Genomic DNA, 15,352 nt, shown 5'->3' with positions numbered 1-15,352 from the left:
AAAGAGTGACAGGTTTCACAGCAGTCCTGACCTTGTGTTTTATTCTTCGTCGTCGATTTTTTTTTTTTAATCTAAAACTAACGTACAAGTCTTAAAACGATGGAGGAAATACATAAGTAAAAGTGAGCGTCCTCGCTCTTTCCTTCCTCATCCTCAAAGGACATCACCGTACCCCCCGGTGCTTATCATTTAAGGTTATCTCTGACTCGTGTAAATCACCGTGCGGCTATGCTGCTGGTGTTGACCGTGGTGGTTCCGCAGGTAACTCGCTTCTATCCTTCAAGGGTATCGCTTCCTCTTCTCACGATGGTACCTACAGATCTACCTTATTCGCCGAACGACCTTGGGGACGTGGTGGGCGTGGTATGAGATGACCCCAATGGAGGCCGCGGCATAAAGGTCAAGGTGGGGTGGAGAGGAGAGGAGGGAACGGGTAACACAGGAAGACGAGCTGGTCTTGAGCCAGAAAGCTTTCCACGAACCTGGCCGTGACGATGGCGGGACACTGGACCCGATGCGCTCCGGGCGGTAACACTGTGCCGTCCGCTCCAGCGCGGTGTGTGTGGTTCATGTTACCAACAACCATAGGAGAGCTCACATCTCATCCTAAACAAGTTTACTCCCCGCGTCGTATGCTGTATACAATTGCTTTTTGTTTTTCTTACCCAGGATGGGGATTGTAGTGGCAGAGCACAAACCACAGCATAAAGTGCCGGCATTTAAATGGTGTGACAGACACGTGACACTGATCCAGTGAGCACGGAGCACAGAGGTGGCCTGCACACGAATCCCAGTCCACCCAAGAGCTGAAAGCACACGTAATAGCCAACTCGCACGGAGCACCTGGGACACCCAGCTGCATGCTGGGTGTGCACATAATGACAGCATGCCTTCTGCCCTCCAGAAGGCCCCAATGCAGCCATAGGGTCACAGCCTAAATAATTCCAGTACAAAATAAATGGGGCTAAATAAGGGAAATTCCAAGAGCGAGGGGATTGTGGGGAAGGGAGAAGCTAATTTCAAATCGAGTGATTGCTAAAAATCTCTTCCCTGGTTTTCTCTGTAATTTGATCCCGCATGGGCTGGCTGTCTCTCTGAAGTAAACAGGTGTTTGAAGTAAACACATGTAGAATGAAGTCTTTTGTGTAAAATGCTATATGGTCATTCATGTGAACGTAAGTGTGAGTTCCACTGTGGATCCAGCGAGCCCCACGTATTGAATTCGTCTTAAATAAGCACAGTGTGTGATGGAAGCTTAGAGAATGAGGTGTCAACCGGCACCCAAGACAGAGGAAGCAAAGCAGCGCAACTAGTCACAGTTGAATGAAAGAGATTGTAAGAGGTAGTTTATCTTTTCAGTGTTAATACAAAAAGTTTCACTTTTTTTTATCTGTTAGATAAAACGATTAGAGCATCTACTTTAAGCAGAAATTTCCAAGTGACATATCAAACGACAATTCAAGCGAGATCGTAAAAATTACTTCTAAGGAAAAGATATTATACCATCATTGCGGTTTTTTATAAATAAGCTACAAATATTCGTTTTAATGTTATGTCGATGCAGAGTATTTTGCTGTACCAGTTTCTAGCCAGATAGGAACATCACCTCCCTCAAGATGGGCAGGACATGGTTTCCGTACAAGGGGAGGGGGGACCGTGTAGGTTGGACATTGGCTCATTGTCAGACACTTCCTTGGGACCGTAATTACAGCTAACCGTTCAGTGATCAACACACAAGGTTATTGAGTTTCTTATTTTTGAACAGCGAAGCATGAATGGTACAGTAGTCCTCACGTTTGGGGAAAAGGGAAAAAAGAAAGCCTTTCTCTCCCGCAGAGTGTAAAACCAGAGTTGCTCACGATGGGTTTCACTTGTTCAGAAATGGTTGATTAAGAATGGAAACCCAGCCCGAAGGCTTGTAGGACACTGTGATCCATTGACAAAGAGACATACACATACCTCAGTCTGCTTAAAAATACGTTGATCTTCATTCACCTGCAGACACTTGTAACTACCTCCTCCCCGAATCGTAGGGGGTGTGTGTGTCGCGTGCATGTGTTATGCGTTTGTGTGTCCCAGTCATTTTTTCTGAAGGGACCCTAACTTATTATTAATCTTTCTCATTTTTTAATACCTTACACGTTCTAATATAGTAACCAGTTAATAACTTCTAATTTTGGAAGAGACTAGACAAAAAGAAACTAGAATAATGAAGTCTGCCCATATTAATATTGACAATTTATACTGCTGACAAAGTTGTTCATTTCTGATCCTTCCCATTGGTTGGCCCTGCCCAGCATTGATTATCAGTGAGAATTAGCCAATCGTTATGAAGTTTATTTGTGAATCGGAGGCAGCCACCCCCGTGATGAAGCCAGGGAAGACTGACCATTCCTGGCTGAGGGTTTCAGACAAGGGAGCCTGCAAGCTACCCCTAAGGCTCTGTCAAGTTTAAATCCCATCATTCTCTCCGTGGAGACAGGACCTCGTCCAAGGACAAAGAGGCGAGACATAAGACACAATCACACGTCTCGTCGCCACCCAGCCTTCTTGTGGCCAAAGAGATCTGATTGGAATTTTTGATAAACCTATAACTCTTCACAGCTTCAGTGCTCAACCTGGTGAAAATCACTTCAAGGAGGAATGGCCTAAAAATGCTCCCTTGTAAAGCCCGCCCTCGTGTAGAAGACCAGCCTGCCTCTCCCCGCTTCCTCCCCCGCAGGAGTTGGTTCTCCCCACTTCCCAGGGCAATGTCAGAACCGTGGCTGGCCACCTAGGGTGGACTCTATAACACTTTGCCTAAAAAGGCTGTCAGCATTTGCCCAGTTGTATTATCTAAGAAACTGAGGAATTTGGTTTGCATAATAAGATCAGCAAATGCCAAAAATACTCATTTGAATTGAATAACCTTTCCCATTATTATATTAAAACACCAATAGATCCTATTTAAACATGTTTCACAGAATTCTTTAGATATCAAAGAAAACATTTATGGTCAGTAGCATTTTAACATTAGTCCTATCTTATTTTAATTCCTTAAAAAAAAAAAAAATAGCCCATCCATGTTGTACACCACACCCTTGCTTTCTTCACCTTTGAAGACCTGGCTTCTTCACTGCTGCCGATGTGCCTCGGACAGCCTCCTTGAGCCTCAGTTTTCTCATCTATAAAACAGAATGAAGCGTAACAGTGAAGGCCGTTTTGATGAGAATACATGTGTTCATTACAGTGTGGGTGTGTGGGTTTGTCCTACGCAGATTCTGCTGCAGGCTCTTCCTGAGGATCTGCCAGGTGGCTGCACCGGGCAGTCAGCGAGAAGCACTGCCCTCCCCACCCAAGCCTTCCCTCTGCAGTTAGAGCTAGAGTAGTAATTCTCAAAATTGGCACCCCTAAATATGCAAATTCTCCCACTCCACCAGCGCCCCAGGGTGGGCCTGCAGTCTGCCTGGGCGCTCCCTCTGGGCGGTTCTGGCTGGCCCACGTTCAAGGGCCATTGCCCAACCTAGACCTCTCGTTCCATCATCCTTCCGCACTGTTTCTTAAATTCTTCATCGTCCCTCCATGAAGCCACCTCCTCCAGTACCCCTCCACTGGCTGTGCTGTCAGAATGTCAGGCCCTGCAGACCCTCAACTGGAGCCAAATCCCAGCCAAGGTTAGGAGATGAAGAACCCACTTTCAGGTGGTGGAGTAACTAAAAGCACCCCAAAGGGTCACGACCTTCGACTGGGAATAACTGTGCTTTTTATAGGTCTGGAAAATCTCTCTGCTTCCCAGCCGTGCATCACATTACAATAGCATGTGCCGGACCAGGAAGGAGCTTGCTTAATTCCTGCCTATAAAAGTGGCGTGGGCATCCCTATGGCTAAATTCCCCCAGAGGCCCCGCACTGTGTTCTTAGAATCAATTCCTAGAAGTTTATTTCTGGAGAGACCACAGTAGGTGTCTTTTTGAGGCAGGGTTAGACCTCTAAAATATTTCAGGAAGTTAGAAGCTCCGTCTTTGAAGAACGTCTCACACTTCTCAAAGAGGAAGGATCCTTTGACTCAGAGTTTCTGGTTCCTTCGTCAATGGTGAAGGAAGTCACGGGCCCCTCGCGGATCGCGTGTGGAATTCTGCCTTCTCCATTTCCCGACTTGCGTTACAGATGCCTGTGACGTTCCCAGGTCCAGGCTGCATTCGATGAAGTAGTCGAATGTGGTGAAGGCACATCCCTACTCATTCGAACTACATTTTTGATAAACCTGAAAAGGCAAGCACAGTGTCCTCTTTAAAACTAGGAGAGGCGGCGTGCGTGGAAGAACGTTCTGGTGAGCACCCAGAAGGTGACTAATGGGTCCTCTTGCTTTGCAGGAATGTCAGCTCGGCCGGAGAAGAAGCCCGCAGGAGGATGCGAGAGTGCGAGGGCCTCACCGATGCCCTGCTCTACGTGATCCAGTCTGCACTCGGGAGCAGCGAGATCGATAGCAAGGTGTGTTGTGTTCGCGTAGATTAAGCATCTTAGAGAATAAAGATGCCCAAGGGACGAAGCAGCAGCTGACAGCAGTGGAGGGCGAGCGCTGTGTTTAATACTCTCACTCTGAAATCTGTCTTGGTCTCCAGCATTTCCTACACGGCACTTCTAATCCTAGCCGAGAACGAGGCACTTAGTTCTGGATTAGTAATGGGGAAAAATTTAGATCGTTTTAAGTTCCTCGAACCACAGGTGTTTAAAAAAAAACAAATGAGTATATGAACTCTTGCATACCACAGTACCCACAAGCTTCTGGGTTTATTTTATGAAATCCACTTTCAAAAGAAAAAGAAATATTAAAACTACCTGAGATTTCAATAACCTTCTTTCCTACAAGTTAGCTTTTTAATGACTGTGAATTGTATCAAATGTCATTTAAAAAATGCCAGATGAAGTCTAAATAAATGCTGTCAAAACGCGAAATAAATGAGGCTGTCAACATATTTATCACAGGGTCTAGCAATGTTTTCATTCACAAACCAAAATAGAATTCGATGGGCTTTTCCAGTGTTTGAGCTATTTTCTTTTACCTTAATTTGTCTTTTGATTAGTTTTGATTCTCCCTAAATATCAATTTCTGAAGTAACTTCATAATATCCTGATATAAACACAGAGTTTACTGCTGCTTTTAAGCTAATTCATGTGATAAATATGATACCTTAGTTTCTCAGGAGTCACACTGCTGATGTTTTGGGCCAAGTGACTCTGTGTGGTGGGGGACTGTCCTGCGCAGGTGACTCTGTGTGGTGGGGGACTGTCCTGTGCAGGTGCCTCTGTGTGGGGTGCTGTTCTGTGCAGGTGACTCTGCGCAGTGGGGGAGCGGGGTACTGTCCTGTGCAGTATAGGATGCTAAGCGGCAACCCTGACCCTTACTCACTGGATGCCAGGAGCATCCTCACCCCACCCCACTAGATGTTACAAACAGAAATGTCTCCAGACATTGTCACATGTGGTCCCATGGGGAGCAAATTGGCCCTGCTTGTGCAGCATACCTTAATCCTGTGGTTTCCAGTGCCCACTGTTCATTAGATTTGCCTTTGGAGAGTTCAGGAATGTTCCTGGGACCCACCACCACCCTCTGAAGCGAAGGGTCTAACTCTGGTCCCCGGGTGCTTCGACATGCGTCTTGGAGTAAAAGCTCACCTCAGTAGATACACTGAGGGGATATGGTGTAATGTAATGTAGTTGCGAAGTCAGATAAAGAACAAATAAGAGTGATTTTATTTTTTGTCCATTTGGTTACTGACCGGCGTGGGGGATGATCTAGCATAGCACTTCTCAGCCTCACGACATAGTAGAGTGACTGAGAGATTTAGGAAATGACACGCCTGAGCCCACTCCCTAGGTTTTAGGTTAACAATGTCTTCTGAGACTTCACCCCTGAGTCCTAGTGGACTCCAGTTACGGACACTGTTTGTCAACTTATCGCTGCCACTCGGTTACGTCGCGTTCATTCATTTACCACATACATGTCATCGGTTTCCAAGACAGAATATGACGGAATAAAAATTTTATCGACCCCTCTTGCAAACACCCTTAATGGCCATTTTCATATCATCAACAGGAAATTTGGTCTCTAAAGAAGTGACCGGTCAAGATGTCTTGAGTATTTCCAGATGCCTGTTAACATGATAGACACGTGATTTTTAAAAAGAGCCAGGTAATTCACTGAAGCCACAACGCCAGGATCTGTGTATTCAGAGTGGTAAAGACTGAGGCATTGAGACACGCAGCCTCTAACTGGAATGGATACTGGGAGGGTTTTAATGCTGCCTGAGCCTTGCAGTCGAAAATAAAGTCAGTAGCCTGCGGCCTTGGCCAAGTGTCCATGGCAGCCTTCGGGAGCCTGGGTCAAAACCACTGTGCCATGAGGCACGCATTCCTTTTTTTATGATAGAGCAGATGACCGGACTCCTAAAACTCTTGGAAGACCTTCGAGATCCTCTCTTAAATTCTGCATTTTCCTCCAAAAAGGAAATTGGAATCATCGCAACAGTCAAGCTCCATGAGATTTGGATCATCGGGTATTCCTGACGGAGCAGCCGGAGCACCACACTCTGCATCAGAATAGGCTGGTGGATGTGCCATCTCCACCTCCCACTGACTAGGGGACCGTGCCTGAGCGACCTCAACTTTGTCACAAGGAGGGTTTCATAGCTGTGGGAAAGATCAAGGCTTTGCTGGCCAGGATATGCTCTTGAGTCTTGACATATTATTGTCCCCTAATTTTCCACTCAGCCCTCTGCTTGGCCACTTGTAAGCTTTCACAATGACAAGTTAGAAGGGGAAAAAAATGAGTCCGTGTTCTCTTTAAGGCCAACGGAGTTAATGAATAAGAGCCTGGATTTCATGCAAGCTCTCAGCTCAGCTCCTGTCACTGGGACGTTTGTTGAATGGGTAACATATGGCAGAGCAGTCTTCGGACAACTTCCAAATTAGCCCTTTCTAATAGAAAATAAGGAGGCAAACTGACCCTGGTGACCACAAGGAACTGCTAAAAGCATTGTTGACAGCAATGGATGTCAGAAGCAAAACCACCAGCTGCCACATGCCTTTTGCTTGAATCCCAAAGAAAGGCAGTGGCTGTCTTTTATCTGTCCCTTTTCCTGTCCCTTTAGAGAAAAGTGCTTGAATTGTAATTCTCCAAAACCAAACTTAACGAGGGAATGGGGGGTGGGGGGAGGAGAGGTTAAGATTCATTCAATCCCTGTGGCCTTCCTGGCCCATGGTGTCCTCTGGACACCCCCTCCTCGCCTCCCCGCCTGACCCGTCCCCACTTTCTCTCGCGCTGTCCAGCCTCTCCCTAAATCATCACCCAGCCACAGGTAGATCACAAAGCATTTCCCCAAACGGCAGATGTTGTCCTCAGTTGTCCTTTGTTAAACAGAGGCACAGAGAGGCCCCCGGGGAAGACGAACAGCGAGATGAGAAGGAAGTTTATTCTTCCAAGTCTTTGATGTAAGAAAAACCAGTTTGCACTGATTTAAAAAATCGTTCTGACTTAGGCCATAACGTTTTCCTTTCCGGGAGGGATTTTTTCCCTCTTTCATGCATCGTCCTATGTTTACCTGCTTTCATGCTGGTGCTTTTTTGATACCGAGAGGATGCTTGGAATAGAAAATCAAGTTGACTCAAAGCCTATGGGATTAGCAGCCATGAAACCTTGAAAAGCTGACAAGAAAGGTCTAGAATGGCAAGGCTCCAGAGATAGATCCCGAAAACCAGTTTTCCCTGGGTGATTTGCATGTCTCCATAGTCAAGTCAAAGATACATGCTGCCTTGTACCGGATTCCAATCTGGTGCCCAGTCCCGCCCTCACTGTCCCCAGTCCAAGACTGGGGACAAGTGGCACAGTCTGGTATGACCTACCAACAGCTTTGGACCGTGTCACCTTCATCTGTAATATGGACTGATGTCCTTTGCCTTGAATTGGTGGCTGTCACGCAGTAGGTGCCTGAAAAATGATTGGCATGCTTTTAAAAATAAAAGTGACCCCAGTTCAATTTTTTTCCACCATTATTTTGTCCTTTTTTTAGATCGGGTATTTTTTTCCCCCCTTCATCACGTGGTTCTTCAAATCCAGAGCAAAGGTCAAAAGTTTGATGCCTTGGGCTGAACGTGTGCCTCCCCTCCAAAAAACAAATTCACATATTGAAACCTAATCTCCAGTGCGATGGAGTTTGGCAGTAGGAAATAGAATCACAGAGAGATTTAACCTTGTGCACACAGCAAGGTCACAGCTCATTACATGGCAGAGCCGGGCTCAAAGTCACATGCCTTGGATCTGCAAGTGATGCTTTCTCCGCCACTGTTCCTTACGTGGACTTCAGTGCATTCGAGAAGCTCTTCCCCGTACGTAAACAACAGTTTCGCTTCCTGTTGCCGCTGTAAGAAATCGCCACCATGCGGTGGCTTAGAAACACAAATTTATTATCTTACCATTTTAGAGATTACCAGTCCGAAATGGGTCTTGTCGGGCTAAAATCAACGTATCGACAGGGCTGCACTCCTTCTGAAGGCTCTAGGAGAGAAGCCGTTTCCTTGCCTTTCACGGCTTCTAGAGGCCGCCAGCATTCCTTGGCTCGTGGCCCCTTCCTCCATCTCTACAGCCAGCAGTGGCAGGTCATGTCCCCCTCACAACTCCTCCGTCTTCCTGTTCCACTTACAGGATCCTCCTGATTGCATGGGCCCGCCTGGATCACCCAGGGTCACCACCCCATCTGAAGGTCACCAGATTGGCAAGCTTAATTCCACCTGGGACCTCAGTCCCGCCACCACATAAACTGACATGTTCACAGGCTCCAGAGATGAAGATATGGGCATCTTGTGGGGTGGGGCAGGGGGAGCAGACATTATTCTGCCTACCACATGCACATGCTCTAGCTCACCTAATCCACCCAGCACACTAAAACATGGGTACAGTGATGACCATGGCGGTGCAAGTTAGGGAGCCACGGAGACGTCAGGGGCCTCGTCTAAGTCACACAGCCAGTCGTCAGAGCCCTAGGGTTCTACCAGTGTCCAGCTCTGCAACACGCGTCCTTAAGCACTGTTTCACCCCCCTACTGAGACAATCAGAGCACCAGCCATCTCAAAACCAATGACTTGCAAACGTCATGCTTCGCTTGCCTGGGACACACCTGGCGTGTACCATTTTTTCTCCCGGAAAACACCCTGTTGCACAGTAGACCTTAGCGTCACCTTTCCAGAGCTGATGGAAATCTGGTTATCCATGCTCTTGGTGATTCTGTGCCTGGGTCCCATGCAGGAGACATCTGTAAGCAGACAGCCTCTGGGACCTCTTGAGGTCGTGGGCTCTTCCACACTCACAAGCGAATTTCAGCCAACAATGCAGCTGTTTATAGAAGCAACTCTTGTTGATAAGTTGTTTTTTGAGGGAGAAAAGGCCCTGAGACCTTTCCAAGCCTTTCTAAGCTCTCTGCACTGCGGCCGGCGTGAGGCTAGCGTCAGGGGGCGTCCTTCGGGAACCTGCAGCTCAGTACATCCACAGAGAGAGGTGTATGAGGACCGCTTGCTTTTCTGGGTGGAGTGCTGGTCGTTTTTTATCCATTCACTTTCTGTTTCCTTCTTTTTTTGGGTTCCGTAGACCGTTGAAAACTGTGTGTGCATTTTAAGGAACCTGTCGTACCGGCTGGCGGCGGAGACGTCTCAGGGACAGCACGTGGGCACGGACGAGCTAGACGGGCTGCTCTGCGGGGAGGCCAACGGCAAAGACGCCGAGAGCTCCGGGTGCTGGGGAAAGAAGAAGAAGAAGAAGAAATCGCAAGACCAGGTGATGCGGCCGCTCGCCGCTGCGCGCGCGTGTCCCCTCCCGCGTGTCTAGGTGCGGGGTCCCCGCGCTCCGCGACGCCGCTGCCGCGTCTGCACGGTGGTCCTGGGGGAATTTCACAGCCGGGACAGAGGAACGTTCAAGGACTCCGCCGCGTCCTGCTGCGTTGAGACAGGAAATTTTAAAAAAGAGAAAGAGCCACGGGGGGGGCCCAGGCAGGCGCCCTGGGACCCGCGCGCACAGTCAGACCAGGTGCCGCTGCAGCTTAGCGCGCAGGTGTCGGGTCCTTGTGGGCGCCGGGCAGGTGCCTCGCGGGCAGCAGATGCAGGGGGTCGATGCGGTCCGCGAAAAGCTTACGAGAAACACGGAAATCGGGCATGGATTTTACAGCACGTTTTGAAATGTTCGGAGATGCGACCTTGCCCTGACTGTGTGGGGGACATGGAGGTGGCAGTCAGAGAATCACAGTCCTTAGTTTGGGGGCGGGGAGCAACTCTGATGAATGCAGGAAGCTGCCCAGCTGGAGAGGCCTCTGCAAGACGAGTAGGCTTCACCCGGGGCAGCTGGAAGTGGTTGTCCTGCTGTGAAGTGCAGGCTGATAGGCAGCGACCCTCCGCCTTGGAGGAGTCGGAATAACCTCCACCCCTCTCCCTGGGGCCTCTGGAAAGCCGAACGCCTCAGCTAGCGGGCCCCCAGGTAAGGGAGCAGGGGGAAGCAATGTCCTTCCTGCCACCAGATTTGCCCCATCCTCCCAGACACTGGTCACAGGTCCAGCCTCCCCCTCCCCCCCACACTGATTATACGTCCACCTTTCCTTTGGACACTGGTCAGATCTCAGCTGCTTGGGGTCCTCCGGACCCAGATCCGGCTGTCCCCAGCCTTGGACGACTGAGAAAGCCCAAGAGAACCTACAACACTCTCACCAGGGTTTTCATTCAAAATAGATATGCAACGTATCTATTTGGCTCATGGCACGCCATTTTTGAAACTCTTTTAGGAGTCATTTCACCTAGAGTAAGGGTTAAAGGAACTACTTTATGAAGAGTAAGGATAATGCGAACGCGTTCGTAAATATAATTCCTAAATTTGACTTGAATACGGCAGTGTTTGCATCTTTGTAGGCTCCAGTTCTCTGGCTGTTTGTGGGCCCTGAGGCTGCTCCAGGTGCTTCTACACCTGGCTCTGTGTGTTCCAGTTTAAACACACCTGTAATTTAGGAGACACATGCGCGTTGCCTCTTCAATATGACCTTTCACTCTGAGAACTAAGTTCCCAGCCTTGCGTTTTCTCCCGCCCTGGGTCTGTGCCCTGGGTCTCTGCTCCGTGTCCTGAGTCATAGGAGCCTTTTGAAAGAGCAGTCGTTCCTAAGTCAACCTTCCCATCCGGGGAATACAGTCGTCAGCCACCAGGTGTTTATTGAAAATCTCCTGTGTGCCAGGCGTTATACTAAGTGATGGCAGATACCTCAGTTTTCCTACCTGGTGCTTAAGGGAGCCAGGCCGTGATGGGTTCCGAACATTTTCAGTGTCCGATAAACTAAACATGGCCTAACAAAGGTATAATGGGCTCTCATGGTTTCCTTTTGCAGCAGTATGATAACCTCGGGCCCAGACCCTACACCGCTTTCTTCTGGAAAGGGAGCGAGCACAGTAAAGGGCAAACGGGGAACCGCATGTGGGCAGGAATTCAGTTCTCAGTCTGCGCGTGGTCACAACCCCCTGGTCTCGCCTGCCCCCGGAGGAGTCAGAACCCCCAGATGGGCCCCGGCAGTTCCAAAGGCGGACTGAGAAAATTGCCTTAATATGGTGTTTTGCCTTGACTGAAAAAACTTTAAACGGAGACCAAATCCCCTCTAATTTCAAGGTTTTCTCTCTCGTCTGCTGCTCAGATTCCGAAGTGCATCTTTCCGATGGCCCCAGTGCCTGTCACTGGTGTCTCATTAGTAAGATTCCGCCCTGAATCCTGAACCCTTGCTCCACCTTTCCAAGGGGCACCCATGTGCCCTGAAGTCTCTCTATTGACAGATGAGATTAGGAGTGATAGGGTCCTGGGAAGTGGGGTCAGGAGAGAACGTTCACGGACTTCACCCCGAGATAGGGCCCCACCTTAAAGCTGTTAGCCACCTGCAGGAGACCTTGGAGTAAGCTACTTGCCAGGCGTAGAACGCTGCCCTTCTCGTCCTATGTTATGACATCAATGAGCTCTTTCCTGAGTTGAGAAAGGTGAAGTTGTCACCAGACAGGTGACAAGGATCTTGTCAACATCATGAGAAAGAAGCCATGGCCAGACAGCAAAGGTCTCCTATCTGTTCATGTCCATCTGCCGACTCTTAACAAGGTGATCAGGACAATTTTGTGATTTTTGCCAGAGTCTAAATGCAAATTAATATGGGTCGTTTGTCCTGTTTTTTTCTTACAATAGCCTCTAAGGAAAAAATGATTTCTTCAAGAAAGTTTTATTGTAACTGCTATAAGTTACAATACAGTAGAATATTGTTGTTTATAAAGAAGCTTCAAAGTTATGGCTTCAATCAAGTGATAGTTTTTTTTAAAGCCTTTTTAACTGGGCTCACTCTAATATGAAAATATTTTGAAGCGCCTGAAAATTAAGTATCAAACTTAATGAGGGTAATAGTCATGCTGGTTTGAAAAATCCATTTGAGTGTGTGTTGTCAAGTTCCATCTATATAAAAAGTCAAAAGTAAAAACTCTTGCATTTAACGACCGATGGAAGGAAGGCAAAGCTCAAAAGCCTGGGCCGGGGAGGAGCGTGGAGGCCCAGAGATGAAGGGCTTGAGATGAAGGGAAGAAGGAGAGGGCTAGGAGGCCTCCACCAAATCCACCGGGCCTCCTGGCCAGGCCCAGGGAGGGCATCGAGTCAAGGCGGTGCCCCGTGTGGGAGAGACAGGCATCTGAGCCAGCCCGGAGTCTCAGCCCAAGAGAGCACTTCACCCCGAGGACTTCCTCCAGTGGTTTGCACTTGAGGAGAGCAAGCTGCCCTTCCAACAAAGGTGTCTGAAGGAATCAAAGGCCAGGCCACCTCCAGCGGGACAAGGGCCTGATTCATCACCTTACCAGATGGCAGCGAGGTGAGAAATGGGCGTGTCCCCAGGCCTCTCGCTGTCCATCTGCATCTACTAACAGCCAGACGGCAAGTTACCTGAGGGCCCCACAAACTGATCTCACTCACCTCGATCGGTTTACAGCTTTAAAGATGGTCAGATGTCATACATCCCTTAATATCTGCACTGCTTGTAAAGTCAGGTTTTTAAAGACTATGTAGTGATTCGAGAAAAAGGAAGAAAGAAATACAAAAACAGGTGCGTGCACAGATATGATGAAACCTGGCCAGTTTTGTAAAATATGTGACATTTGCAAATATAAAATCTATGCATGTTTAAAAGACTGTGTCTCTAGAAAGAGGGCAGTAACAGCAAAGACGGAAGACAGTGATTGATTCTTTTTTGTACTTGTAATTTACAAATTTACAAATGGGCATTACACCTGTAATCTTTTCAAATACTATCGGAGAAATAATATTCAAGAAAGCACTAACTGATTTGGTCAATGTTGGCTTATAAAAACATACAAGTTTTCTTCTCTTAAATTTAAGACATCTTGAAGAAAGGCTCAAGGGGCTACGTAAGATGACAGGTTATCTAACCCATAAGGGAGACTTCCCAGGACACAGGAGCCAGAGATTTTACCAGGAAGCACAAGTGATGAAAATCGTGATTGGTTTAATGATTGCCTCTGGAGCGTGCTGTATCCCAGAAATGTATGTTGAGTCTTAGGTTTGGCACTGATATTCTGTACCTAAGGAAAATACTATCACACCCTTCAGGTCAGATTTAGTTATAAGGAAAATTTCAGGAACTTTTTCTTTTAGATCCCTGGTAGAGATAATTCAAGAAAATATATGGTGCAAAGATGCTTTATTCATACTCTTATTTCAAGAAATGATTGCTATCGAAACGTACTAGGATCATCAGACTCTGAGCCCCTTCCACGCATCACATTCTGGTCCAAAAAAAAGGCTTTGCGAATTAATTAATTAATTTTCGTCTCTGTGTTTAGCACCTGTTGCTGAATTATAAGAAATTGCTAGTTTCTCTAGCCTTTTTGGGCAGAACCTCCCCCCAAAGCAGTCTACATGTCATTCCAAGAATCACATCTCACCTGGCAGGGTCCTCTGTGCCTTTTAGCAGAGCTCTGTACCAGCCACCTGGCTCAGCGGGGTAGGGGTGGCTGTCCAAAGATGGAGGTCCAGGAAAATAGAAGAAGACAAACTTGATGTATTTGCTTTTCCACCTTTTGTAAAAATAAGCATTCTTGTTGTTCTTTTTCAATTTGGGATATGGCCAAGGCTCCTGTGATGGTGCCCTGGGGTCGTGGATACTCAAAGATAGATTAGAGGAGACGGGACATGGCTGGCTGCTGGCCAGGGCAGACCTGGGCCTGCCAGACCTCCTCAGTGTGAACTTGACAGTGTACAGGAAAACCTGCTGAGGAAAAAAAAAAAAAAAAACAAGAAACAAAACAAGCAAGATGCCCTAGAACTCAAAACCTCTCTTTTCAGCTTGAATATCACTTGTGAATTTTTTAATTCACACGGACGTACACATGCGTATCTCCACATGGGAGGAGACATAAACCTGGGAGAATTCAAAGAGGATTCTGATCCAGCATTTTCACGTGGGAGACCATCTCTCCTGATCACTTTTGCTTCCCAGTTCGCTGAGTTATGGTCAGTTTAAGAGTCAGCGTTGTTGCTCTTCTCCATCTAGTTCTTGCATCGTAGATGCCACCTGCATACCTAGCAGGAAGTCTCACTTATATCATCATAAAATTTTATACGCAAAAGCGATAGCAGTATGCTTCTGTGTAAAACATGTAACTGAAAACTAAAAGGGCCTTTCAAGGTGAGAGGCAAAAGGCATGTACTTGAGATCAATGGGAATAGCTATTCGGGATGCACTGATTGGGGCCGAAGCCCAAAGAATGTTCCAATTAGGAGACAAAGACAGCGGTTATTTATGAGAAAGGGAAGGGGAATGATCGCATCAGTAGAAGGAAGGCATTTATTTCTATTGGTGCAGACAATATAACATAGTGATGATAATTTTAAACGACGTTTCTAGTTTTCAGTCCAGTAGTCATCAGTCCGGTAGTCATAATAACTGCTTTCTTGTTCTCTTTGCAAACGGTTCTCTGGGACACAGTGTTGTCCGAGGCCCAGTCCAGGGGTGATTTTGCCGTTTTAACATGCCAGGGTTTGAGGTATAAGATGTGCAAGGCGCTTCCTCTGTCGCGGCCGCTCCGGCTTCCCAGCAAAGTCGCTTCGTTTCTATCCTCGCTCGTGCCGTCAATGCCCCGTGCTTTTTCCACGATGACAGACACGTCTTGGCAGAACGTCCAAGGCCTTTTCCCCGCACACTTTCCTGGCCCGTCCCGATGTCCCACACTTTCGCTCATGCCGTTCCTCTGGCTGGCATTCCCCTCTCCCTCCACGACTTGGAGAAGTAACCTTTAAGACCAAATCAAACATCATC

At 47.6% G+C, this 15,352-nt stretch overlaps 1 protein-coding gene across 2 annotated transcripts in view; it reads left to right on the top strand.

Moving 5' to 3' along the window:
• CTNND2 (catenin delta 2) overlaps nucleotides 1-15,352 on the top strand; it is a 651,480-nt gene that overhangs the window by 519,976 nt on the left and 116,152 nt on the right. For both annotated transcript variants that reach the window (XM_006915865.1, XM_006915864.1), the window contains 2 exons: nucleotides 4,352-4,469; nucleotides 9,619-9,804. In XM_006915865.1, coding sequence (XP_006915927.1) covers nucleotides 4,352-4,469; nucleotides 9,619-9,804 — 304 coding nt within the window. The remainder of the gene's footprint in view (nucleotides 1-4,351; nucleotides 4,470-9,618; nucleotides 9,805-15,352) is intronic.

The sequence above is a fragment of the Pteropus alecto genome, unplaced genomic scaffold (genome assembly GCF_000325575.1).
Source record: "Pteropus alecto unplaced genomic scaffold, ASM32557v1 scaffold66, whole genome shotgun sequence".
NCBI lineage: Eukaryota > Metazoa > Chordata > Mammalia > Chiroptera > Pteropodidae > Pteropus > Pteropus alecto.
Note: the sequence above shows the minus strand (reverse complement) of the source record. Positions and strands in the feature narration are given on the sequence as shown.